Source organism: Medicago sativa, chromosome 8 (genome assembly GCF_051527215.1).
Source record: "Medicago sativa cultivar Bolivia chromosome 8, Bolivia_mono, whole genome shotgun sequence".
In the NCBI taxonomy this organism is placed as follows: Eukaryota; Viridiplantae; Streptophyta; class Magnoliopsida; order Fabales; family Fabaceae; genus Medicago; species Medicago sativa.
In genome coordinates, this window is record NC_140756.1 from 30,357,467 (window position 1) to 30,385,281 (window position 27,815).

The 27,815-nt window shown below is 32.9% G+C and overlaps 1 protein-coding gene and 1 pseudogene across 3 annotated transcripts; both read left to right on the forward strand.

Moving 5' to 3' along the window:
* Nucleotides 1–11,399: 11,399 nt before the first annotated feature.
* LOC146898298 (TMV resistance protein N-like) lies at nucleotides 11,400–20,491 on the forward strand. 2 transcript variants are annotated; one of them, XR_015021314.1, is made up of 5 exons: nucleotides 11,400–11,914; nucleotides 12,284–13,379; nucleotides 13,482–13,775; nucleotides 16,247–18,076; nucleotides 19,545–20,491. XR_015021314.1 is itself a non-coding variant. In XM_085732057.1 (4 exons), exons 1-4 carry the CDS (start codon nucleotides 11,424–11,426, stop codon nucleotides 17,963–17,965), a joined length of 3,600 nt encoding a protein of 1,199 aa, XP_085588183.1. In that variant the 5' UTR covers nucleotides 11,400–11,423; the 3' UTR covers nucleotides 17,966–18,198. The 2 variants fall into 2 exon arrangements, 1 of the variants encoding a protein (XP_085588183.1); XM_085732057.1 differs by lacking the exon at nucleotides 19,545–20,491 and having other exon boundaries at nucleotides 16,247–18,198.
* Nucleotides 18,384–20,421, forward strand: LOC146898299 (uncharacterized; annotated as a pseudogene). Its single transcript, XR_015023153.1, has 3 exons — nucleotides 18,384–18,389; nucleotides 19,004–19,283; nucleotides 19,549–20,421. The product of XR_015023153.1 is annotated as an uncharacterized LOC146898299 (transcript).
* Nucleotides 20,492–27,815: the final 7,324 nt, after the last annotated feature.

Consider the following 27,815-nt stretch of genomic DNA (forward strand, 5'->3'; position numbering starts at 1 on the left):
GTGGTATCGTTCTTATTTGTGTGGTTCATCTCTATTCGATTCAACTTTGTGGGGAAAACGGGAGTGATTCAAGGTGGGAGACCACAGATACAAAGAGTCTCATACTTGAGGAAGAGATGTTAATGAGTCAAATGTGAATTAAAGTTTTGCATGAACGCAAGAGTAAATTTTAAAGACCATTTAAATGATATACCCATATACCTAGCTAATTCCTTAAAGTTCTATATTGGATGGAATAGTAGATTTCGAAGAAGATATCAGTAAAAAGACTCATATACTTGATACTATAAGATTTTTTGTAAGGATGTGGTATCAATCTCACTCGTGTGGTTTTTAGCCTACTGTGGGAATCATACCCAGTGTAGGATTCCCGGTAGTTCCAAAATTATGATGAATTTTTTTTGTTAGTTTTTGGATCCCCAGTAGTCCCCCAACAACTCAATATATTATGTATACTCTCACAGACAAAGCACACACTCTTTATTTTTTTCCCCTTATCATTTCTCTTATGTTAAAATTCATTTTCATGCTATATTTTTATTCAACCTCTATTATTTTAAATTCCTTTAATTTTGGTATTTGGTGGGATGTAACAATTAAAAAATGCAGATGTGTTATGTTGAGTTTACAAAATACATACTTATTAAACATTTTAAAATGATATTGAGTTTTTTTTAATAAAGTCTAATTTGTTGGTAAAATAATTACTCAAGATTCCTCACTTCCTTCAACAAATCTATAAAATTAACGACAACTCGTATTATACACTATTCTCTTATGGACAAAACCACACTGCATATTTTTTTCTCTTATCATTTCTCTCATATACAATGTCCTTTTTCGTATTCATTTTGTTTCTTCTAATTTTCTTTATCTCTTCTCGTGAAAGAAAGGAACATAAACATACATCCACGAAATCATCATCAACCCAAATTTTTTAACATGTTGTGTCTCTATTTTACTTTCCATGACTGTGTCACATAATTAAGAACACATGTAATCACACAGTTGGTTAAAATATGGTAACATTTTCAAGAGCGAGTTAACATTCTACATATATTGGATGAAAGAGTAGATTTTGATCAAGATAGAAATGAGATGACCCATTTACCTAGTGCCTTAAGGGTTTTTTGTGAAGACGTAGTGTCAATCTAACTTGTTTGGTTGCTATTGGCATAACACGATTATCCAACCTAACATTATGATAAACTGATTTGTTAGTTTTTAAATGTCATTTGTTTGATTTTTTTATCTTAAATTTTAGTTATTAGATGTCATTCGTTTTAATGTTATATTTTTATTCAACCTTAATTTTTTTTTTCAAATTCATTTACTTTTGGCATTTGATGGGATTTTACATTAGACAAATGCAGATGTATTATGCTAAGTTGATAAAATAGATGCTTATTAAAAAAATTAAAATGATGTGATGCTTTTTTGGTTTAGTGTAATTCTTCTTCTGGAAAATATTAAATTTAAGTTTTTCCATGTTGTTCTCTTTCATACCATTTATTTCATTTAACTTGTATTATTTCAAAAAAAAAATATTTTTGGTCTTAGGTAGGATTTAACCTTGGAAAAGCACTTTTATGTTATGCTAAGTTGACAACATACATGTTAATTATACGTTTTTAAAAGATGTGGTGTGTTTTTAATTGAGTCTAATGTTTTGGTAAATTAATTATCGAGAAATTCTCAACCCTTTCAAGAAACTCATAAAATTTCCAACAACTTTTGAAAAATGTGTTTAATCGTGTAATTCCAATAATCAAGAACAATTAAACCAATATATTTTTTCAGTAAAAAACCAAGATGAGAGATGGTTCATGTATAATGAATATGCTATTTATCATGATTAAGTTGAATTAAAAATGCATTATCTATTTCATTGCGATTTTCCGACTCTAAGAGTTTAATCTAGTGGTAAAAAGACAAACTTTGGATTTAGAGGTTCCAACTCATGACAGAAAACACATTACATATCTTTTTCTCTTATCATTTCTCTCATATTCAATGTCCTTTTTCGTATTCATTTTGCTTCTAATTTCATTTATCCCTTCTCATGAATGAAAGGAACATAAACCTACATCCATGAAATCACCACTAACCCACATTTTTGAACATGTTTGTGTCTCTATTTTACTTTTTATGACTACGTCACATAATTATGAATGCATAAAATCACACACTTGATTAAAATACGTTAATGTATGAAGTGTGAGTCAACGTTCTACATATTGGAAGAAAGAGTAGAATTTGATCAACATATAAATGAGATGACCCATATGTCTAGGGCTTTAAGGTTCTGCGTGAAGATGTACGTAGTGTCAAATTAACTTGCATGGTTGCTATTGGCTTAACATGATTACCGAATCCAATGTAGGTTTCACCGGAAATCCCGGCATAATGATAAACTCTCAGGATTTAGTCTAATTAATTGTGATTTTCCAACTCTCAAGGTTTAGTCTAGTAGTAAAAAGACAAACTTTTAGATTTAGAGGTTCCGAATTTTGAACACTGCAAGTATCATTGGAGATAGATGAAATCATATTTCATACCTTTCACAAAATTAACATTCGTCGATATTTTTTTTATTAAAAATAAATTCATTGTGATTTTTGTTTTTTATTTTATTTACTTCGTTAAATATTATACCTCAAAATCGTTAGTGCAATGATCATTAAAGAGTTATCCCATGTACATTTTTATTTATAAAATTAGACATAAATGCATTAAAAAATTGTTATTAAAAGACATTTGCATGCATTATGCTATTAAAAGGACACAACATACTTTAAAAAAAAATTGAAATACAGACTTTGTAGAAAATTAGTAAAATTGGAATTTAAAAAATCATCGGTTATTGCTCAAATTTAATTTTGGGTAACATTCGATTCTTCTTCAAAACTTTGTTATTATTATTTCTATAATTATATGATTTTTCCATTTTATTGAATAATCTTTCCTAAAAAATGTTTTTTATTAATATTTTTTGTTTTAGAATATGCTAAAATTTAGGCTTTCATTTTGAATCAAAAAGTTGAGATTTTTAATTTTTTTTTAAATTTACAATTTAAAAAAAATGATAAAATACTTAGATGAGTTAGGCTTCGGAAGCTCATCAGAGTCAGAACAAATCTTATCTCTCAAAGAGCATTTAGAGAGGTACTTGTAAATCATTCACTAAAGAAGTCCTCGCGCAGGCACCATAAGTTAAATCAATTACCTGACAGTTAAGTCATTTCTTTACCAATTGAGTCTACCTTCCTTTGTAATGCTACTATTAGTAATTTAGTATTAACTTATATAAAAAAAATTAAAGACATGTTACCATATTTAAAAAAAAAAACGTGACAACAAATATTAATACTAATAATATCATTCAATTCTCCTTTTAAATGTTGTTGTTATTACTATTTCTATAATTATATGTTTTTTCCATCTTGTTAATTTTTTTTCTTTGGCTTAAATGTCACTTTGGCCCTGTAACTAATTTTAAAGTTCAATGTAGTCCCTTCCTTCAAAAAAAAAAAAGTTCAATGTAATCCCATAACTTTAAAATTGGTCAATTTTGCTCATAAACTTATTTTAAAATCTCAGTTTGGTCCCTTAATTTTAATAAGTCAAATTGATCTATTATCTTGTGTAAGTTAGTGCAACTTGATCCTTTATCATATAACAAAATCGAACTTTGTTAGCAGCATGAACAAAAAAAAAACACCATTAAATAGAAGCAAATTTGTATGTAGTACAAACCTATGCAATATCATTTTAAAAAAAAAAGGAATAGGTGTAAAAATATGATGACATATTCAATTTTATTATTTTTAGAAAAGTAATAAAGACCGTTTAGTGGAAATTATATTGTTGTATATTTTATGATTATTTTTAGGAAAAATGATAATGAGCATTTATTCCCTAAAATAATAATAATGGGTATTTATGTGTCTTTATATATTCTTTTTGTTAACCCTATGGTTCCTAAGAGAAGAGTTCAACCGCGAAGTAACTAAAATTCGGGTTTTTCCAAAAAAAAATATTTGATGGAGTTCATAAACAACTTGAGCTAAAATACCTGATTTTCATATTTATTTTTTTAAATTACTATGATTACTATTTCAAAATCATTCAATTTTAATTTTTCAAGTTTGTAGAAGTGTTTTGAAAGAATTGTTTTTCCGTAGAAGTCAAGGATGGAACGAATATTGTGGAAAGAATTAAATATGCGGGCGATTTTAAACCATTTGTGATTATAAGTTTTAACAATAGAATGAATGCTCCGTAAAAAAAAAAAAATGAATACAAAGATGGCGTTGAATAAAACTTTAAATTTTTTTCTAAAAAAATATAATAATTTAATAATCTTTAATTAGAATATTATTTTTAGTTGTACCAAAAAAAAATATTATTTTTAGTCCACGTGAGCTTAGCTCAGTTGGTAGGACAATGCATAAAATATGCAAGGTTTGGGGTCCGAACCCCGGCCACCACCAAAATAAAGAAAAAGGATATTATTTTTAATAATTGTATGAATTCATTTAAATATTTCATAAGGATGAAGGAAATAAAACTAAAAAATATCATAAACACTATACACTAACGCAAGGTCTTGTTTTTGTTTTTTATTTATACGCTCGTCAATTAATTAACTTTGTCCACTCAAGTATCTTTTTTTTTTTTAATTATGAAATATTAGTTTTGCCTTGTTGTCTGTTTTAAATAAATCAAAGGAGCCATAAAAATAATTTTTTTTTGTATATACAAAAGAAAATAGAAACATGAATAGAGATTCGGTCAATTACAAAGAACATAGAAACAAACACCGAAAAAAAAATTAAAAGAGAATATGAATAGAAAATAGCAACATAAGAAATCACAATAAAAAGTAACATACAAATAATAAATGTTAAACGAAAAATAAAAAATAAGAAAAAAACAAATAAAAGAAAAGAAACTGGGGTTGAAAACAATGATTTTTTATGGGAGGAAGATATGTAGATGAAAATAATGAAAACCAAATTGTCTCTATATATAGGAAAAAAAATATGTCGTAATCAATTTTGATTGGCTCATGAAAAATAAATGAGTCATTGATCCATTTTGATTGGCTAATAAAAAATAAATGATTCAATATCCATTTTGATTGGTTGATAGAAAAGCATTAAATGAGATGGAGAATATGAAGACGCCACGTGTACTATTGCTTATAGATGTATGCTTTTGTATTATATAAAGATAAAGATAGCATTACTGCATGTGAGTTATATTAAACAATTGCTGCTATTTCGTACACTGATTTTTCGCTGCAAACCATATGAAAGCACGGCACACAATGGGAGAAAATTCTGCTAAAAGAAATGATATTTCATGCTAACGTTTTTTTTTTTTTTTTCAGAAGTAAATTATCTTATTTTATTAACAATAATAGTTTAGATACATGTCGAAATATCAATAAGAATTTGGATACTAACTAAATATCTGTCCGTTCTAGAAAGACTATGAACAACCTCATTTGTTTGTCTTCAAATAAACTCAACATACGAGTTTGTGAAAAAAGAAGTAAAAATACTACTACAATCTCTTATGATAAACTCATCATGTTATTAAGATGTAGCTCCTTGACTATCTTAATGGACCTAATAATATCATTGCTTCAACCTTGTCTGCACCAAGAAGTGGAGAAAACCATTGACTCTAAGCTAGCACATAACTAACTTGATCATCACGAATGCACATGTTGATACCCACTCTATTTCTATCCCTTGAAAACGATGTATCAACATTGCATTTATAAAAGTTTGCAATCGCTTTTTGCCAACATTTCACACCATTCATGCAACCGAATAAAACATGCATGTTATCCTGATCCCGACATTGCCTAAAACACAAGTGTTCAGACAGTTAACTCATCTATCATGCAATCTCACACGAGGTTGCAAGAAATTTATGCAAATATAATTCTCAAGATTTGTGACTTTCGGAGTTGCTTGTATATTCTAGAGTAAGGAAAAAAATTCCTTGAACACGGTTTGTTATGCTAATATGAGTTGTATGATTTTGCATAATTGCTCTATATCCTCTTTTGACTTCATATATACCATTTTTCTCATATTTCCAAAGAAATTTTGTGGCACTTTTATAATGTTTCAGAAAATGATAATAAATAAGGGCTACCCTTTTAGCTCGTAAAGTGTCAGGATCAGATAGTAATTTTAGAGTCCATATTTAAATAGAGCTTTTTGCCCTGATCCGATAAAGACCAAGACTCGTTAGGGCCAGTCCAAAACAACCTGATAACCCGTTTTGAAACTTCTACCATTTTCCAACAAATAAACTAGGGTTCTACTCCTTTTGTATATATCCCCCCAGCTCTCTCTTCACTTCACTTTTGCCGCAGCAACTCAACTCCATCAAATCCAATGGTATGCTTTTCTCTTCCTCCTTCATTCAATCTTCTTTTTTTTTTTTTTAACTGTTGTTACAATGAACTTAAATGAATTATTTACTTAATAATAATAGTGTTGGTGATGAAGGAAAAGTGCGATGAATTTTTAAAACTGCTGAATGATTTCATGACTATAAGAATTGGTACATGTGACACAACAAAATGGGAAGATTTGTATAAACGGTTTACAAATTTTAAATTGAGATCTAACTCCTTCACACTAAAGGAATCTCAATTCACTAATGATGAGACTGGACAAAAATTTGACATTGAAGAATACCAAGAAATCTGTGCCGGAATTGATAGACTAGAGTCGATGATTCAACTTCGTCACTTTTCAACTTTATCAACGTCTTTCCGACTATTCAACAAATATTAAGGATTGGGGTGCTGAGTTATGTAAATTGTTGGACAATCCCAAGACTCTAAGAATTGATCCAAGAGATGTTGAAGCAAGATTGCAAGATACGTCTTTCCGACTATTCTTTATATGCTTTATACATATCTTGCGGTCTTGCTTCGACACCTCTTGGATCAATTCTTAGAGCCTCTTGGGATTATCCAACAATTTACATAACTCAGCACCCCAATCCTAATATTTGTTGAATAGTGGAAAAGACGTTGATGAAGTTGAAACTTCAACTGGCGAAGTTGAATCATCGACTCTAGTCTATCAATTCCGCCACAGATTTCTTGGTGTTCTTCAATGTAAAATTTTTGTCCAGTCTCATCATTAGTGAATTGAGATTCCTTTAGTGTGAAGGAGTTAAATCTCAATTTAAAATATGTAAACTGTTTATACAGATCTTCCAATTTTGTTGTGTTACCTCCTGTACCAATTCTTATAGCCTTGAAATCATACAGTGGCTATAAAGATTCATTGCAATTTTGCTTCATCACCAACACGATAATTATTAAGTAAACAATTCATTTATGTTCATTATAACAACAGTTAAAATAAATAAATAAATAAATAAAAAGAAGATTGAATGAAGGAGGAAGAAAGAAGCATACCATTGGATTTGATGATGTTGAGTTGTAGCGGCAGAAGTGAAGTGAAGAGAGAGCGTTGGGCGGCTATATATAAAAGGATTGGAACCCTAGGTATTTTGTTAGAAAATGGTAGAAGTTTCAAAACGGATCATCAGGTTGTTTCGGGCTGGACCTAACGAGTTTTGGTCTTTATCGGGTCAGGCCTAAAAATCTATTTAAATATGGGCTCTAAAATTACTGCCTGATCCTGACAGTTTACGGGCTAAACAGGCCATCCCTCATTTATTTTCATTTTTTTAATCATTATAAAAGTGCCACGAAATTTCCTATAAACACAGTTTTTTTATCTATCCAAAATATATAATAAATAAAAAAACATGAATGCTTTGAAGTGACGCAACCCCATTCAAGTTTGCCGACTTTCATCTTACGATCTTTTCAAGATTTACAATTAAGAAAAACTTGAACTTCTATTACTAGACTAGTACTAGTTACTAGTCTAATAAAACCAAACTCCACCAAATCGTTTAAAATGTCATTGGTTAGACTCTTAATATCACTAATAAAACTAAACACTGCCAAATCGTTTAAAATGTCATTGGTTAGACTCTTAATATCACTAATTTAGTGGATTTCATGGTTAATTTGCTATTAAATAATAAGAAAATAAATATAGAAAAATAGTTTATTCAACTCTTTTATGTCATAAAAATTGAAAAACAGTTCATTGTCATCTCTTTTACTCTCCCTAATTTTCATATAAAAAAATATTAATAGAAACACTACATTAATATTGACATTTTAAAAATAGTCATGAGTTTTCTAGGGTGTTTTGATAATCGGATCGTGCTCTCATTTTGTTTTGTAAATGCTTGTCTGCAACCAACAATGATCAAGCTCCTGCAAGCATGAATTGCTCAACCTGTTGCTGCACCCACTGATGCTCAATCAACTCCACCAGCTGCAAGCAACTCAACTCAGAATGCTCAATCAACTCCACCAGCTACAAACCAAAGGAGGACACGTTGTGGGAAGCGATACCATGTTCGTTTCTATGAAGAATAATAAGACTACATGCTTAATTGTTCCATCTTTTGTATATTTTTTGGATTGTAATATTTTAAGTACAATTTCGTGCCTTCTTTTGCTGTAGTAATCTTGCATGGTTAAATACACTTTGGTGATATATGGTGTAGTATTCTGTTTTGGTGACTTATTTTGTAATGTTAAGAACACTTTGGTGACTTATATTATGCTATAAAATTATGCTTGTAATACTAATGTCATTTCTTTGAATGACAAATTTAAAACAAAACACATTAATCCATTACTAATTTGTCAACCATAAATTACATATTGTAGATCATAGACAAAGTAGATTACATACTAAACTAGATAACACTAACACAAGAAGTTGATTGCACACAACTTATTAAGTAGGTACGATACATCAAACCATCTTAACACAAATTACAAACACAAAGATCAACAACTTAACCCCTAATACAATTATGGCAATTGCAAGACTTCTTTCTATGTTCTTAAATTCATCATTCTTCTTCAGCAAAGCTCGAATGATTTTCTTTTGTCACTCAAGTACTTCAGGGTCATACCATCTGAAAATACCTCGCACATCCATATAAATCTCCTACTTGGGTTCTCATCAGTCCAAGTCAAATGGAGATTCAAAACCACAATGACATACCAACCAACCTTGTTCTGCATTTCAATGCAGATCCACTTACTGATGAAGAAGAAGAATCCCTTTACATTTTCGTTTTCTTATGGAAACAGATAGAGGAGGAAAGAGAAGATGAAGGAGGGAGACAACTTTTGTCGTGCAGGAAGGAAAAGGAAAGAGAAGATGAAGGATGAAGGAAGGATGAAGATGAAGGCAATGGAGTTGTGATTTTGGGGTATTAAAACCCTAAAATCTGACCGTTACCAACACTCACGTCATTCCAATTCTATTTTCATTTTGTTTTTTTAATTGGAATATACACATGTGCCTTTTCCTTTTAAATTTAATTAAAAAATAACCCACGAGGCCATGTGGCCTCCAACTCACTTAAGCGAGGAGCCATATTGGCGTTGACCCATTCAAAATCAAGGATGGTTTTTTTTTTTGGGTGGTGGCCGAGGTTCGAACCCCGGACCTTTCATATATTATGCATTGTCCATACCAATTGATCTAAGCTCACGAGGAAAAATCAAGGATGGCTTAATGTAACATCCTGATATTTATGTTATTATTTTTATATTTTTTTTATTATTAGTAGTAGTACTACTACTAGCGGAAACGTGTGTATTTTATTATGTTTGTTCGTATAATTTTTTTTATTATTATTATTATTATTATTATTATTATTATTATTAGTACTAGCCCAAAATATGTCATGAATAGTAGTACTTTCACACCGTGTTCTGGTGAAATAAACATATATGTACTCCTCCAACTTTGAGACTATATACTGAATCTCTGTCTTGTCATCTCTGCTTGACCTTTTAATTTTTTGACGTTCATTGTATACTAGCTTTATATTTGTGAGACACTCTTGTTTTTTTCCCTTCAAATTCATCAAAATATTTTTTGGTGGCACCAAACTCTTGGTCAACTCATATGTACAATCTTCTTGTCATCATCCCTTTATCTTCCTGCAAGAATGTGCCATTCTAAACTTGGCACCATCTCATGGTTGTGAACTCCATTAAGAATAGTCAACTTCCAATCCTTTGTTTCCTTACTAACATATCCACGCAACTTGAACACACACCCACATTTTCTTGACTTCGTTGATTCATGCTTCAATCTTTTCTTGGGTGATTTATGATCGCCACTCCTTTCACACAGCGACTCCAATATTGGATTCTTTATATTATTGGATCATCAGATAACAACTGTAAATTCGGCCATATTTGCTTGTTGACGTATCAAATTAAGTATTCACCTATATCTTTCCATGCATATTCGATTGAAAAGAAATGAGTTGTGTCAAATTCATTGACACCAAGTTCGGACACACCGGAATTAACATGCGAAACTTCAACATGAAAGGAAGCTTCATCAATATTTGGTTTGACATCAACCGAAACTTCAACCTTAGGAGGTTTTAACTCTCCAGAATAACCGGCAAAACTAGATTTTGTCTCAACCGAATCATCATCCGCATTCTCAACCATAAATATAAATAAACAACATAACAATGCAAAAATATTTAATTAATACTTAACTCAAAATTAAAGAAAAAAAATAGGCATCAGTTGCTAGAAATATTGGGCCACAACGCAGTTAATTGTCGTTCTACCATCGATAGTTAATTGTCGTTTTATCAATGGTAATTTACTATAGTTCTGCCAATGGTAGTTTCCTACCGTTGCGAGTTCATGTTAGAAGCTACAAAATATGGAAGAAAAATCTACAAATTTAGACGCGTTAAAAGATGCACTACATGTTTCTTGACGTCAAATATGTGTAGAAATCTTCTAGCAATCCTTTTTCAATGATTTGAGACAAAGATTGTGGGATAAAGTTTTACACGTGGGTTTTAATGGATGAGGCAAAAAAAAAAAGTGATGAATGAATAGTGAGGTATGAATAAGTTTGGTAAATTTCAAGCGAGAACGATAGTTAACTGCCGTCGAGAAGCGAGAATGATAGTTAACAGTAATTAAGGTCAAATGCGTAATTTTCAAGTGTTTTATAACAATTTTGAAATGGGTACAACAATTTTTCGAACTTCAAACCCTTCTAGATGTGTACAATTATCCCGTTTTTTTACTTACACCGACTTGCACTTTATTATAAATAAATTGCCTACCTGCTTCTTTAATTTTCCATTTTTATCCGTCGTGTAGTGAATGTGTGACGGGAGGAAAAAACCATTGAAGGGTCCACACGCTTTCACAAGAGACTCTCACTACTTCAATCTCTATGAACCAGAAAGAAATAACACATACATACATACATTAATCATAATACATAACTATGGCTTCTTCTTCCTCTCATGGCGCTTCTCAGAAAAAATATGATGTTTTCATCAGCTTTCGAGGCGAAGATACTCGTACTTGTTTCACAAGCCATCTTCACTCTGCTCTTTGCCGAACCCATTTACATACCTACATAGACTACAAGATCGAGAAAGGAGATGAAGTTTGGTCAGAACTTGTTAAAGCAATCAAACAATCCACTCTTTTTCTTGTTGTGTTCTCGGTGAACTACACGTCTTCAACATGGTGTTTGAACGAACTCCTTGAAATAATGGAGTGTGGTAACAAAAATGAAGATGACAACGTTGTTGTTATTCCTGTGTTCTACCATGTTGACCCTTCACACGTGCGGAAGCAGACTGGGAGTTACGGCACTGCGATGGGAAAACATATGAAGCAAGGCAACAATGGCGATAAGATGATGCAAAATTGGAAGAATGCTCTTTCTCAAGCTGCTAATTTGTCTGGTTTTCATTCTGCCACATACAGGTTTTTAGTCTTTTTTTTTAACATGAGGTTTTTAGTCCTTGCATACATTAAAATTAAATTTTCTTGACCAAAAAAAAAATAAAAAAATTAAATTTTATCAGCCCACACATTAAATTAATACCAATGATTTAAAAATTAGCTTGTAGTTGTACTACAAATTTAAAGAATAATGATGGACAACTTTATATTTCATTTTCAATTCTAAGGAGGTCACTTGAATGCATGAATAGAAATGAGCAATAGAAGTCCCGTGAACTTAATTGAGTTGGTATGAACATTGTATTATATATATATAGTTTTGGTTCTTACCTTCGGTTGGCATCCACATGATACGTAATTAATTATTATATAATTGTTTGCATATGTCAGGACTGAATCTGATTTGATTGAAGATATTACCAGAGTTGTATTAGGAAAATTAAATCAGCAATGCACAAATGATCTTACATGTAATTTCATACTTGATCAAAACTATTGGAGCATTCAATCTTTAATAAAATTTGATTCAGCACAAGTTCAAATCATTGGAATTTGGGGTATGGGAGGCACAGGTAAGACTACCCTTGCTTGTACCATGTTTCAAAGGGTCTCTTTCAAATATGAAGGAAGCTGCTTCTTGGAAAAGGTGAGCGAAGTATCGAAAAGGCATGGAATTAATTACACTTGCAACAAACTTCTTTCCAAGTTACTAAGGGAAGATCTTGATATTGACAGTCCCAAACTAATACCATCTATGATCAGAAGAAGACTCAAAAGCATGAAATCTTTCATTGTACTAGATGATGTACATAATTCAGAACTTCTTCAAAACTTGATTGGAGTGGGACATGGTTGGCTAGGATCTGGTAGCACAGTCATCGTGACTACGAGGGATAAGCATGTGCTGGCAAGTGGAGGAATCAACAAAATTTATGAAGTTAAGAAGATGAACTCCCGCAATTCCATTAAGCTTTTTAGCATGAATGCTTTTGAAAAAGTCTCACCAAAGGATGGATATGTGGAGCTCTCAAAAAGAGCAATTGATTATGCTAAAGGAAACCCTTTAGCTTTGAAAGTATTGGGATCTTTACTTCGTTGTAAAAGTGAAAATGAATGGGATTGTGCATTAGCTAAACTAAAAAAAATTCCAAACAACAAAATTGATTCGATATTGAGATTGAGTTATGATGAATTGGATGATAAAGAGAAAGATATATTTTTGGACATTGCGTGCTTTTTCAAAGGACATGAAAGGAATAGCATAACAAAAATATTAAATGAGTGTGGTTTCTTTGCTGATATTGGGATAAGTCATCTTTTAGACAAGGCTCTTGTGAGGGTTGACTCTAAAAATTGCATACAAATGCACGACTTGATACAAGAAATGGGAAAACAAATTGTTCGTGAAGAATCACTTAAGAATCCCGGACAACGCAGTAGATTATGTGATCCTAAGGAAGTTTATGATGTATTGAAGAATAATAGAGTAAGAGAATGAAACCCTCACTTCCCTTCCTACACATATGTTTTTTATATAGAAAATGCAACTTATAACTACAAATATACTAACATTGAGATTTTTTTCTAGGGATCTGAGAATGTTGAAGCCATATTTTTAGATGCTACTCAATGCACATATGTAAATTTAAGACCAGACACATTTGAAAAGATGAAAAATCTAAGATTGCTTGCTTTTCAAGACCGAAAGGGAGTTAAATCTGTAAGCCTTCCACACGGTCTTGGTTTATTGCCAGAAAATCTGAGATATTTTCTATGGGATGGCTATCCATTGAAAACTCTGCCTCCAACCTTTTGTCTTGAAATGCTTGTGGAGCTTTCCCTGACAGAAAGCCTTGTGGAAAAACTTTGGGATGGGGTCCTGGTAAGCCTGATCCATGTATATATTTGGCTTAATGGTGTGTTTCACCCCTGCAAATAGGCGGCGTTTAAAAATTGGTCCCTGTAATCGCTAATCCTGGCATTTTACCCCTGCAATTGTTAATCATTTAAAATTTGGTCCTTTGACCAACTTAATCGCTGCCACGTCACCAGATTAGCAAAAATGGCATGGGAATTGACCAAAATAACCCTGGTCTAATTTTTTTTCCTTCAAAAAAAAAAAATTTTCAAAATTTTGAAAATTCTTTTTTAAATTAAAAAAATCTGAAAAAATAATTAAAAGTCAAAAAAAATTTCGGAAAAAAATCGTAAAAAAAATTCGGGAAAAACTGAATTTTTTTTTTTAAGGAAAAAAAAATAAGCCAGGGGTAATTTCGTCAATTCCCATGCCATTTTCGCTAATCTGGTGATGTGGCATTGATTAAGTTGGTCAAAGGACCAAATTTTAAATGATTAACAATTGCAGGGGTAAAATGCCAGGATCAGCGATTACAGGGACCAATTTTTAAATGGCGCCTATTTGCAAGGACTAAAGACATCATTAAGCCTATATATTTTAATGTTTTTATTTTTTTTTTTTTACAGTTTAAGTATTTTTGTGTTAAAAATTGATCAAGTCATGTCTATTACGGTTCCATGGTAGTTTTTCACCATTGCGTGGTCCAACTGAAGAGCAACCTATAATTGAACATTTCTTTTGGATTTTTATAAAATAAAAAAAGGGTAATGTTAACCAGTGCTCCCGGGGCACTGGTTAAGGAGTTAAATGTGGTAAGTATTACATTGGAGCTTGTGTTGTCAACTTTTCAAAAGCATAAAAAGTGTTACTTTCATTTTTAAACTTTCTTTTTGTAGTTTCCTTAACCAGTGCCCCGGGGGCACCTGTTAACATGACCAAAAAAAAAAAATATCCATGCAAATATCAAGAGTTTTGATTTTAGTCTTTTTTGTTTTGTTTTAATCCATGCAAATATATAATTTTGTGCTTTTGGTCCTTGTTTTTTTTGTTTTAGTCCTTGTAAAATTGATTCATATTGTAATTGTTAATTGTAATATGTAAAAAATTTGATTTTAGTTCATCAAAATAAAGACTAAAATAAATATTAGAATGACGAATTTCGATATTAAAATATCCATTGTTTTGTTGGATATAATAATCAATCAGTGTTGTCTTGGTACCTTCTAAAATGGGGCCTTTTTAAAACTTTGTGAATTTGGTTTCTATATTTCCATGGCAGAAATTAATACAGTTTCAAAACCACTTTCCCTATATTTTTCAAAAAAAATGTAACCATTTCGTTCGTTTGTTCTATATCCTTGAATTGAAAGTTTTAACTAGTTTTTTTTTTTTTTGATTGAAAATTTTAACTAGTTTAATTTAGGCAAAATTACACAATTAGTCCCTTAACTTAATTTTAAGTAACACTTTCGTGCTTTATCTTTTTTTGTCACGATTTAGTCCTTTATGTTATAAAATGACAATATCTTATCATTTTTTATGAGATTTTTTCAATGAGATTTGATTTTTTTCTAGGCTTGCATGATGAAGATTTAGGTTTGTCTATGAGTTTGAAGAATTTTTTTTGGAATTTTTTATTTTTTTCTTCATAAAAAAGGATAACTATGTTGTTATTTTATAACATAAAGGACTAAATCGTGACAAAAAAATATTAAGGACGAAAGTGTTACCTAAAATTAAGTTAAGGGACTAATTGTGTAATTTTGTCTTTAATTTACCACAAACAATATCTCATAGACTCGTACCAAATTGTCATGCTTAAGACTCAAAATTTTCAAGCTCATAAATTGTTTTTTTTTAAGAAGTTAAATTAGCCCATCTAAATTGCACAAGTTAAATTAGCCCATCTAAATTGCACTAGAGAGAATCGAACCTGAGACCTCGAGGAGGAGTAAACTCCTAGGTCTCATGTCAATACCACTAGGTCAACCCAAGTGGGTTAAGTTCATAAATTGTTATACACTCAACTTCATTTTTTTATTTTAGATTCATCGCTAACTTCACCTTGTTTCAATTCAATAAATCATATCTTATTTGTGAAGTTTAAAATCTTAAATTTATTTTAAATTCATCGCTAACTTCACCTTATTTCAATAAATCATATCTTAAATGTTCCCAAACGTTAAAAAAATTATTGTTATCTCATTACTAGTAATAATTTTTTTTTTGAGGGATCATTACTAGCAATAATAATATAACATACATACTAGTTTATAAAAGTAAAAAATTTGAGGCCTTTACAAACGTAATGGTTGAGACGAGCTTATACTCAATACATATTCATTTAATAACGTATCATTTTCTTATATTTAATTTTTTGTAAAGAAATTTATACTTATCTTGTCAAACCAAAATTGCAGTTTTATCGAAATGCATTTAAATTTTTAATTTAAGAAAATGTACTAACTTTTCTGATCAATTGTATTTTGTTACAGAATGTGCCCAGTTTAGAGAAAATTGACCTGAGTGGCTCCACAAAGCTGATAGAGTGTCCAAATGTGTCCGGTTCTCCGAATCTAAAATATATAATACTTGCTGAATGTGAAAGCATGCCTGAAGTTGATTCATCAATTTTCCATCTCCAAAAGCTTGAACTTTTAAACGTGTTTGGGTGTACGTCGCTTAATAGCATTTCCAGTAACACTTGTTCACCAGCCCTCCGTGAATTGATTGCGAGTAATTGCATCAATCTCAAAGAGCTCTCAGTCCCATTTGCTTCCCTTGATGGTTTAGATTTGAGTTTAACAGGATGGGATGGGAATGAACTTCCATCATCATTATTGCATGCAAAAAATCTTGAAACCTTTATCTTTCCAATCAGTAATTGTCTTGTGGATCTTCCTGAAAACTTTGCAGATCATATTTTTCTTGGGAAACAACGGAATAGTGAACAAGACCCTTTCATCACCTTAGATAAAATATTTTCTAGTCCTGCCTTCCTGAGTCTAAAACACTTGATCTTTGGTTATATTCCTACGTTGTCTGAAATCCCAGACAGTATCTCCTTACTGTCGTCATTAAAGACTTTAAGACTATTTGATATGGCCATTAAAAGCTTGCCTGAAACCATGAAGTATCTTCCCCAACTCGAATTTGTTGATATTCATGATTGTAAATTGCTTCAATCTATTCCGGCACTTTCACAGTTCATTCCAATTTTGGTTGTCTGGAATTGTGATTCTCTTGAGGAAGTGTTGAGTTCAACGCGTGAACCATATGACGAACCCAATATTTGTTCTATCTCGCTCCTTAACTGCAAAAATATGGATTCACATTCATACCAAACAGTTTTGAAAGATGCTATGGATGGGATTGAACTTGTAGCCCGACAAAATTCAGAAAATGAAGATGCATCTTTGTATTTTGACGATGATGGTATTCTTTGGGACTTCTTACCTTCTTTGCCTGGCATGGAAAACTGGTTCCATTACACTTCTACACAAGTTTCTGTCACTCTTGAGCTTCCTTCTAATTTATCGGGTTTTGCCTACTACATGGTTCTTTCTCAAGGCCATATGGGAATTGGTGTACGTTTTGGATGTGAGTGCTACTTGGACAATAGTTCAGGTGAAAGGATCTGTATAACAAGTTCAGGTACCGTCTTCAAATTCATATTTCTTGACAACAGGACGTCATTCGACATGATGTCAGATCATTTGCTTTTATGGTTTGATCCACAAAGTTGCATGAAGATAATGGATGCAGTTGAACAAACAAAAGCCATTAATACGGATTTGAACAATCCAAAGGTTACATTTACATTCTTTATTGATGAAACTCCATTTGATGAAGCAATGATAAAAGAGTGTGGGTTTCGCTGGATTTATCAAAAAGAAACTGTTTCTTCAACGATTTCTAAATTCCATGATGAAGAAACCGTGTCTTCATTGGATTTTCGATCCAATGACGAAGAAGAAATAGTTTCTTCATCAGATTTTCAATCCACCGATGATGAAGAAACAATCCATCCAACAAATTTTGAATCAGGTGATCAAGAAGAAACAGTTCTTCCAACAAAGAAATCAAAGCAAAGTGAGTTTGGAACTCGGTCATCGAGCCTAGAATTAGATGAAAGCAAAATAATTAGTTATCTTTGGTGCATAATCTTCATAGCAATCATTATACTGATAACTTGGGGACTAAATTCAATTTAGAGGTTCTGTTCCATTTTATGTTACTCGAAGAACTCAAGCATATTGGATTTGGTGGAGAGCACATGATCACTTTGTTTTGTTCAAGAGAAGAAAAAAGCAACAGCTGAAGAGGTGAGAAAAAAAATGTTGAATGAATGAATTTTTTTCAACTTTCAAACTAGTAAGTGGTTTTGTGAGTTTTCTTGTACTTCTAGCACCATCAATCTCAAATTAATTCTTGTATTGGGGTATTATAGCAGAGTTAGTCGAATATGTAGTTAACTCTATAGTAGAGAAGATAACTAGCTTATATTGTTTACTACATGCATGTTTAGAGAAGATAACTCATACTCTCAACCACACTTTTTTCCAAGATACACGTATGTATCTTTTAAAGAAAGTAGGAGTGGTCACGACATTTGTCCACTTTAGTCGTCACATGAATGTATACCATAATTTTCAATACTTTAATTGCCTTTGCGGGGATAATATTTTGAGAAAGGGTTTTATTAACGAGTGTTTTCGGGCCATTCCTTAAGCATCCTAAATTAAGCAATTTTTCTTTAAAAATATCAAAGTTTTCAATTTTCAATACACTTTATTGCACAAACTTTCCTAAACAGTTGTCATTTAAAGTCCTTAACTGGTGCCCGGGACACTAATTAACATTTCCCTTTGAGAAATTATCTTTCTAAAGTCTCGCAATCCATAGACACTTTATAGTGAAATACAACATTAAGGACCTATATACAATCATCTTGATATTTAGATGAGACCATTTACCATTTTCCTTTATTTATTTTCATTCACTTCGAAAGACCAAACGAAATAACACTTTCTGAATTTTGATCCTCACTCCACGGCTTAGTTCATAGCCATTAGATGACATTCACACTCCATGATGTCATTCACTTTTTAAATCATTCAGTCTCTTCAAATTTTCATTTCTTACACTCATTGTCTCCCTTCTTGCTTCACTGCTGCTTTCAAACTTCCTTCACTCACTTTATATACCTTCTTCCTTGTCTTGCATGCATATTTTTAGCTTTCCTCTTTTAGGGTTTTGGTTTCACTAGTCTTAAGAGTTTTAAAACTAGGTTTTTTAAAATTTGGGCTGTTCCAGGTGAACCTTATTTTCTTTTGAATAGGGATGATGGTAAGCCAATGTTTCATTATACTGGTCTCATGATCCTCAACCTATCAAAGAGGTTGATGAAACTAGGCTTCCACCTCACAAGTTTTGTATCGTTCAGTTTTTGAAAAAGTTACCTTCATTAAGCACTGTTAAAATTTTGGCTGCTCAAAATGATCCTAAAGCTATGGATGCTTACTTAAGTAAGTTAGCTTTGATGGATAGTGTTTTTTTGTTTTAAGAGTAGATTAATTTAGTCTAATTTATGTAATAGCGATAATTTAGTCTCTGCTAAAGAATCTCAGTTCTGAATGGACTGACATTCGTCGATTTCAAAGACTAAATTAGCTGATCCCTTACAATTTGGTGAATCAAAATGGTAATTCCATCTTTTATGCTAACTTCCATCTTGAATGCTTTACTTAATTGCCTCTTCTTACTCAGAAGTACTTCTTTGGTTTTTTTCAGTTAGCATGGCTCCAAAAATGTCCAAGAAAAAGATTGAAGAGCTTTTAGGGCCAACAAAGAAAGAGGGCACAAGCCATGTGACTCTTAATGTTGTTCCTTCTGTGTTTAAGTATAACATAGCTGAGGCTATTCCACTTGCAACTACATTTGTTGTCTCTACTTCCAAAGCTCCAACCAACACTTTGTGGGCGGAGCATCTTGGGGAGTTCGACAAAGGTGAGGAAGAGTCACTCTGGAATTTGTCCATCAATCGATCTGACATCGTAGATGAGCATATAATGCGTCCAGCTGACCAAGCAAAATTTGCAAGAGCAGGCGATATTGGTGTTTGCAAAGCACTAACTTCTCACAATCTGAGGTCTATTGCCATGGTTTGTCATCTTGAGCGGGCCATTATTCAAAAGGATGTTAGCATTGAGACTTCAAAGAACAAAATTGCTAACTTAGAGAAAGAGTTGGCTGAAAAAGATAAGTTAGCCACTGCTTATTCCAATTTGAAAAAAGAGAAGAAAGATTTGGCTGCTAAGTACAAGACTGAGTCTCTTCTTTGGACTCAAGAAAAGAAGAAGTTGGAGGATGCCATTGTTGAATATCAACGAGGTTTTGCTGAACAGTATAGAGACAGGTTTGAAAATGCCATTTCTCAAATTCCTATTCTAGCTCCTTATGTTGATGTTTCTAAGGTTGATAAGTATAAAGTTGTTAGGGATGGGATGACTGTTGATGAAGAGGAAGAAGAGGAGACTTAGAAATGAAGAAATCATCAGTGCTAAGTTGGGAAATTTTTGTTTTGATGAGCTAGCCAATGTTTTTTTTGGGATGTATATATGGTCAATATTTTGCTACCATTTTGGGACATCTTCTTTAGTTAATTTCTTGCTGAATGATTAAGAATGCTAATTTTACAAGCAAAAAAAAAAAAAATGATAATTTTACCTTCTCAACAAGTGTTTTGCTTTTTTGTTTTTTCTTGTTGAATGATTCTTACTTTTCCTTGCTGCTTGCTCTAGGGATGGCGAAATTAGAATGGCATGTTGGCCTGTTGAACATTTATCTTATTAAGTACTTCAAAGAAACTCTTGATGCATTGTTCCAATATGCACATATAAGTGTCAAAAGGGTTCATACATGTGTAAATTATCTTACATTTTGACTCTTAATACTCCCTCCGTTTCAAAATACTCCCTCCGTTTCAAAATGAGTGTCGCTTTAGCCAAAAAAAATTGTTTCAAAATGAATGTCACTTTCAGTTTCCAATGCAATAATAACTTTTTCTTTTCAATTGTACCTTCCAATTAATACTCTGCACACTACTTCCAAAGTATTACTTTTAAAACTAACCAATAGTTAATAAGGATAATTTGGTAAAATAATCATTCTCTTTCTTTTAATCATTGCATTTCTTAATATGTGTGTAAACACCTAAAACGACACTCATTTTGAAACGGAGGGAATATAAGCAAAATTCACTTTTTAGGTTCATTCATTTAATGATGTATGTGGTTCATATTATGAACCACATACATCATTAAATGAATGAACCTAAAAAGTGAATTTTGCTTATATTTTGAAACGGAGGGAGTAAGCTATAGGATATTTAATATCATCGAAAAATTTAGTAATTTTGGTTTATGTGAAACTTTTTATCCACCGTGGCATGCACCACGCTACCAACATGTCGTATGAAGGAATTAAATTTTTTTTTTTGAAAGGAATTAATAGTCATTTTAGTTTATAACAATATTTTTAAAGACACAACTGGTGAAAATCAAACTACGTCTCATGTATTTGTATAGGTACCATGCACAAATCTGAGGCAGATAAAGATGAAGACATATGGAAAACTGTTTATTTTCCTCATTTTATTCATGATGATGGCCCGGGCCGGCCTAAGGGCCAAGCAACCCAAACAAAGGCTTTAGGCCTCTAAAAAATTAATTTGGTTATAAGTATATTACATGACAGATAAATTACAGACATTTGCATAACTTAACTGATTACCAAAAAGGCCTCAATTACTCTTGGACATGAATTCAAATTTTGGTCTTCACAAAATTGATTTTATATAAATATTTATGTTAAAAAAAACATTTTTAAAGGCCACATTAAAATTTTTGCTTTAGGCCTCTTAATCTATTGGGTCGGCCCCGATGATGACGATGTAGCATACATGTTTAGGTCGATGGTTGAAAATAATAAGTTATATATTTGTGTTCGTTCCAATTGAGATTTTAGGTTTTCTTTATGTATTGGAGTGTAATATGTTTGAAAAAAAATCGGTGTTGTTGCACTTTTATTTTATTTCAATCTTTTTTTTATTTTGCCTGTAATATCGAATTCTTGTAATTTGGATCAAATATGAATGATTATGTAATTGTGTGTTTTATGAGTGAGTTTTGTTGTTGAAATTATCATGTGTCGCTGATGCAAATTGTGTTTATAGGTTACATACCATTAATATCTTGGTTTTGAGTTACTAAATGTTGTTCTGGCAGTATATCATAACCTAGCAGCAGATAACTATCGTTGTTATCGAACCTGACAGTTTCATCCAACTCAAAAGTGGGGCATGTACAATTATCACCTTTTTTCCTTACACCAACTTACACTTTAAAAATAGGTGGCATTTCACCTGTGAAGCCCCGATACTTCAAAATGGATGACGTACCGTATCCCCTGCGTATCCGATACTTGCCTGATACTTTCCGATACGTATCCGGAGAGTATCCAAATATTAAATTTTATTTTTTTAAAAAATAATTATCCGATACTTCCCGATACATCCTGATACGCACGGATACTTGTGTTTTTTTATATTATTTTGATTTCTGTTTTTTTTTTCTAAAAATAAGAATAAAAACATTATATTACTATAATATATATACATTTCATTTATCTTTCTTTGGTGCCAGTACGACCCACACCACACCACACCACACCACACAAACAATTGCATCTTCCCCTTTCTAAAAAATTAGGGTTTCAACTTTTTCTTCCAAAGTGGTCGCCGTCCACTTTGGCCACCGTTGAACTGCTCGGCCATTTTCTTGTCAAGGAAAGAAGATGGATATAAGAAAGGACAATCAAGAATGTGGGACATTAGTAGAGATGCGCATGAACCGCTTGATGATGTTGGAATTAAGTTAGCAAAGTTGTCTTTGGATGAACCGGATTTGGAAGCTGATTTGTACCTTGATGATGGGAATGGAGGAGAGGAGATGTAAAAGTTAGTTACATGTTAGTGTTAACTCTTAGCACTGATGTGTTCTTTTTTGGATATAGTGCTTCTTTTTTGGATCGATATAGTATAGCACTAACAATGTTCCTTTTGGATATAGTGTAGCATTGATGTATAACACTGATGATGCTCTTTTTGGTATATATTGCGTATGTAATTGACTAATGACCACTCTCTTAATCGTCAATATTATCTATATATATGTTAATGTGCTACGAGCCTGATTTCTTGTGTTTGTTAATATATTTGCATATTAAAAAAATGGTTATAATTATATTGTACATTTAATTATATAATTTTTTTATTAACGTATCCCAGCCGTATCGTATCTTGATTTTTGAAATTTTTCCGTATCGGCGTATCGGTGCAGTATCGTATCCGTATCGTATCTCGTATCTGGGCTTCACAGCATTTCACATGGGAAAGGTAAAAAATTTCCCATGATGGACCACATGTGATTATGGGTTAAATTTTGAGGTTATATTAAATTTTATCATACATCTTCCACACCACAACACTTCTCCTTTCTTCTCTCCCTCGTTGCTCCTCCCACCCCACATGCCACAACATCATCAACCTCAAACATCTGGAATGAAGGTTGTACTAAATCAACATCACACATGATTTCTGGGTTTATATTTCACTCTTTTTTCCTTATTTAACAATGGCCAGAGAAAATTCAAAAAACCAGCTCCATTTCAAATTCCCACAACCAACCTTGGAATAAAAAAATTATTGCAAAAACACAATATCTCAGCACTTTTATTTTTCTTCCATTTCTCGTTTCAAATTCAGCTCAAAATCGATGACACTTTTCTCTAGAAACAATTGAATCATTAATCTATTTGATGACGCTAAAACTCAGCTCCTTTACCACTGGAATTGTTGATGTTGGCGAAGGTTACTCTCTTTCCCTCTCTAATCTCTTCCATAGCTTTCTCAAAGAACACTCCAACGGCGATGATGAAGTTTGACTCGGACCGAGTCAACTCAATTTAAGACTCATTAGCATGAAGAGGTTACACATTGTGTTCTCAAACAACGTTGGTGCATTACAGAACCACCATACTTCTCGAACACATAGGAATCCTCAAAGAACAAGATATTGTTGATGAATAATTTAATTTTCAGAAATCTATGAAACCGATTTTGGATCTGCCTCTAATCAAGCTTTTACATTAGCGTTGTTTTGTTGTGAATATACCGCATCTTACTTTGTTACTCTCGAAAAAATCCACTTCATAAATTTTCAAAACTCAAGACCAACATTTTTGTTAAATGATATAATAGCTCATCAATATGGTGGCATTTAACCTGCACAAGCAAAAGACTTGTGCATATTTAGTGGCATGGAAATGAAGGACAGCTGGCGGTAAAAAAGCAGTTTTTACCTGCTGGAATATTTTAATGAAAACATATGATATTATAAACTATTCCATTTATTGTTTCTGCTGCTCACACCCCCTAAAACACCATCAGTTATCAGCAATTACTTATAAACCCCCTACTAAAATTGAAACATGGAGAGTAGTAATTCAGATTTTCCTTATACACGTGAAACACCACCCTAAAACTCATTTTGAGCTTTGTTTCCCTTCTCCTTCATGCTTAACATGCTTCTTCATCTCCATAGCCACCCATGCTCTTGATATTTCCATATATGCTTTCTACTTCATGCTTAACTTAAAGTTCTTCTCCATCAACAAAATTGTTCAACATTATTTCACTTTCCTTTATTGATCTGGAAATTGCAGCTTAGTTTGGTTTATAGATCTAGATTCATTTTCAACATAAAGGTATGAATAAAACTTTGTTTATCATTTTAAATGTTTTTTATGATATATGGTTGTTGTATAGTAGTAGTGTTGTTGGCGAATATAAGATTCTAAGATACCATAACTGAAAGAATAAATAATGAATTTTTGAGTTAGTTTTTGGTCAATGAAAGAGGGTAAGAAGCCAACAATGGCTGCAACACCAAGTTTGTGAGATGGTGTTGTGCATGGTCGTGCTTAATTTACACACGACCGTGCTTAAACTCACTGGAGATTGGATGCATTTTGTTTACTATCACCATGACGATCGTGCTCAATAATGACACGGTCGTGCTTGTCCTAATGGAAGTAAATATGGTTGGTTTAGGCTAGGTTTTTTGAGACAGATTTTGAACTGCAATCGAGCACGGTCGTGCGTTTTAATGGCACGGTCGTGCTGATTATAGACACGGTCGTGCCTGACATCCTGGAAGTAATTGTTTTTGCTTTCTACTAGTATTGCTATGTAGTGTTGTATTTTTCTGGTTCCTGCAATTTTAAATCCATGTATGTATGATGAACAGGAAGATGGATATTCATGAAATTCTAGAAATTTTCGGAATTCCCAATGTAAGCGACATAACTGGGGGATGCAACCTCAATGCGGAAGGTTCAGAGGTAGAGGTATGTTGATGTGATTACATTATTGTGTAAATTATTTTTGAAGTTAGCGAAAATCGTAGTGTAATTCTGATCCGAGGATTGTCAATTACTAAGTTATTTTGCAATTTTTATTGTACAGGACATGGACAATAGCTCTCGTTCGGAGAGTGATGTATGTTCCTCGGATGAAGATGTCGAAAACATGTACAGTTCGTTGTATGGGTGCAACTTTGACGATGAAACGGCGGTTGATTGCATGGCTGACCTTGACAGAATTAATTTTAAGGAAATAGGGTCGGATGAAATCATGAGGTACCATTTTCAGGATCGTTTAGTTGCATTCAAGTTTTACAATTTGTACGGTTGTGTACGTGGATTTTCCGGTAGAAAAAAGCCGTGTTGTTAAGAACAGGGATGGCGATGTTGTTCAACAAACCTTTGTTTGTCGTAGAGAAGGTTACAGGGTTGAAAGTAATGCCGCCGATAGGAAAAGAGAGCAGAGGCAAAGTAGTAGGTGTGGTTGCATGGCAAAAATTCAAGTACACGTTGACGCTGGTAGCGGTCGATGGTACATAAAATCAGTTGACGATATTCACAATCACACCTTTTTGGATGGGAAGTATGAGGGAATGCTACCTGCACATAGGAAGATGAGCGATTATGACAAATACCAAATGACAATGATGAGGAAAGCTGACATTCCTACGTCATGCATCTATGGTTTTTTTGCTTCACAGGCTGGTGGATTTAAAAATCTTGGATATACAAGAAGAGACATGTACAACGAGCAATTCAAGAACAGGGAGAGGAAGAGTACAGATGCAGAGAATGCAATTGATTTCCTTAAGGGTTTGTGTAGTACGGATGATATGATGTTTTGGAGGCACACAGTTAAAGAGGATGGAACAATTCGACATTTATTTTGGTGTGATGGGGTTAGCCGTATGGACTACTCGGTGTTTGGAGATGTTTTGGCATTTGATGCTACATATCGAAAAATTAAGTACAACACACTGTTAGTTATTTTTTCCGGTGTGAACCATCATAATCAAAGTGTCATATTCGGTAGTGCGATTGTTGGTGATGAAACTGAGGACACTTACGTGTGGCTACTGCAACAATTTCTTGAGGCAATGGGCGGGAAGGCACCTGTGTCAGTTATAACTGACGGAGATCTATCAATGAGAAATGCAATTAGAAGAGTATTTCCACATGCTCATCACCGTTTGTGTGCCTGGCACTTGGCTAGAAATGCAACGAGCAATATAAAAAATCCAAAATTTGTCCCGAAGTTCAAACGGTGTATGTTTGGTGATTTTGATATTGAAGAGTTTGAAACTATGTGGGATTTGTTGGTTGCAGAGTTTGGGTTGGAAAATAATAAGTGGATTCGTGAGCTGTATGAGAAGCGGGAGCAATGGTCAACTGCCCATATCCGTGGTAGATTTTATGCTGGTTTCAGAACAACCTTAAGGTGTGAAGGTCTTCACTCTGAATTTGGAAAATATGTTACCGTCTTGTCGAATTTGGTGGATTTTTTACAGCATTTTTTGCGGTGGCTGAATTATGTTAGATACAGAGAAATTGAGGCGGATTATGCATCTTCTTTTGGTGACCCCGTTTTGCAAACTCAACATAGAAAATTAGAGAAGTCAGCTTCAAGAATATATACAAGGTCAGTGTTTAAGCAGTTTAGGCCCGTATTGGAGAGATCTAGTCGGTGCAAAGTCGAAGGTGATGTGCGCAGTGGTTCCATTTTTACCTATAATGTTTTCAAATACCCTAGGGATGATATTCATTGGATCGTGACATTTTGCCAAGAACGGTTGACATTTAAATGTTCATGCAAAAGATTCGAGACATTTGGTATTCCTTGTGAACATATCTTACATGTTCTAGTGCATATGAACATTGTTGTACTGCCAGAATGTCTCGTGATGGAACGATGGACCAAACGTGCTAAAGATGGAATCAATGCTCAAAATGCTAATAGTTCAAGTCACCGTGATCCTGCATTTGTAACTACGTATGTGATGTTTATGGAGCGATGTAAGAGGATGGCCAATGCCGTGTTGAAGTGTGGAGATCCTGAATATATACACAAAACCATGGAAATGGTTGAAAAACACACCAAAACATTGGAATCATTAAGCAGGGGTGAAGTTGATGAATTGCCCGTGGTCGGTTCAGTGACAGAAAAAAGTTTAGGTAATCCGCAACGGCTTAAGAAAAGAGGTGGAGCAGCAGCTGCATCGTCATCTCGTAATGTAAGTGGAAATAAAAAGCGGAGTTCGCCGAAATGTGGCATATGTGGATGTAAGGGTCACAATCGGCAGTCCTGTCATCTACGAGAAGACTTTAATGTACAGTCACAGAATCATTCATCACATATCAATGATGATCAAGGGTATGATGAAGACTTGGAAGATTGGAACACACCCATGGTAAGTGTGAAGCCGTTATTATCTAATGTTTGAAGTTTCTATTGTTTAAAAGTTAAATGGTGATATTAGCGTCAACATTGTAAGTAATTTATTATTGTTCGAACAACGTAGGATTTGAATTAAAAATGAAGATTGGAGGAGCACGATGAATTTTGAAGTATGATGTTGCGTT

Excerpts from the sequence above, each read along its gene's own strand:
- LOC146898298 (XM_085732057.1), top strand. The coding sequence starts at position 11,424 with ATGGCTTCTTCTTCCTCTCATGGCGCTTCTCAGAAAAAATATGATGTT. Across the intron at positions 11,915-12,283 it reads TTTCATTCTGCCACATACAG|GACTGAATCTGATTTGATTG; the intron begins GTTTTTAGTCTT and ends TGCATATGTCAG. Across the intron at positions 13,776-16,246 it reads AACTTTGGGATGGGGTCCTG|AATGTGCCCAGTTTAGAGAA; the intron begins GTAAGCCTGATC and ends ATTTTGTTACAG.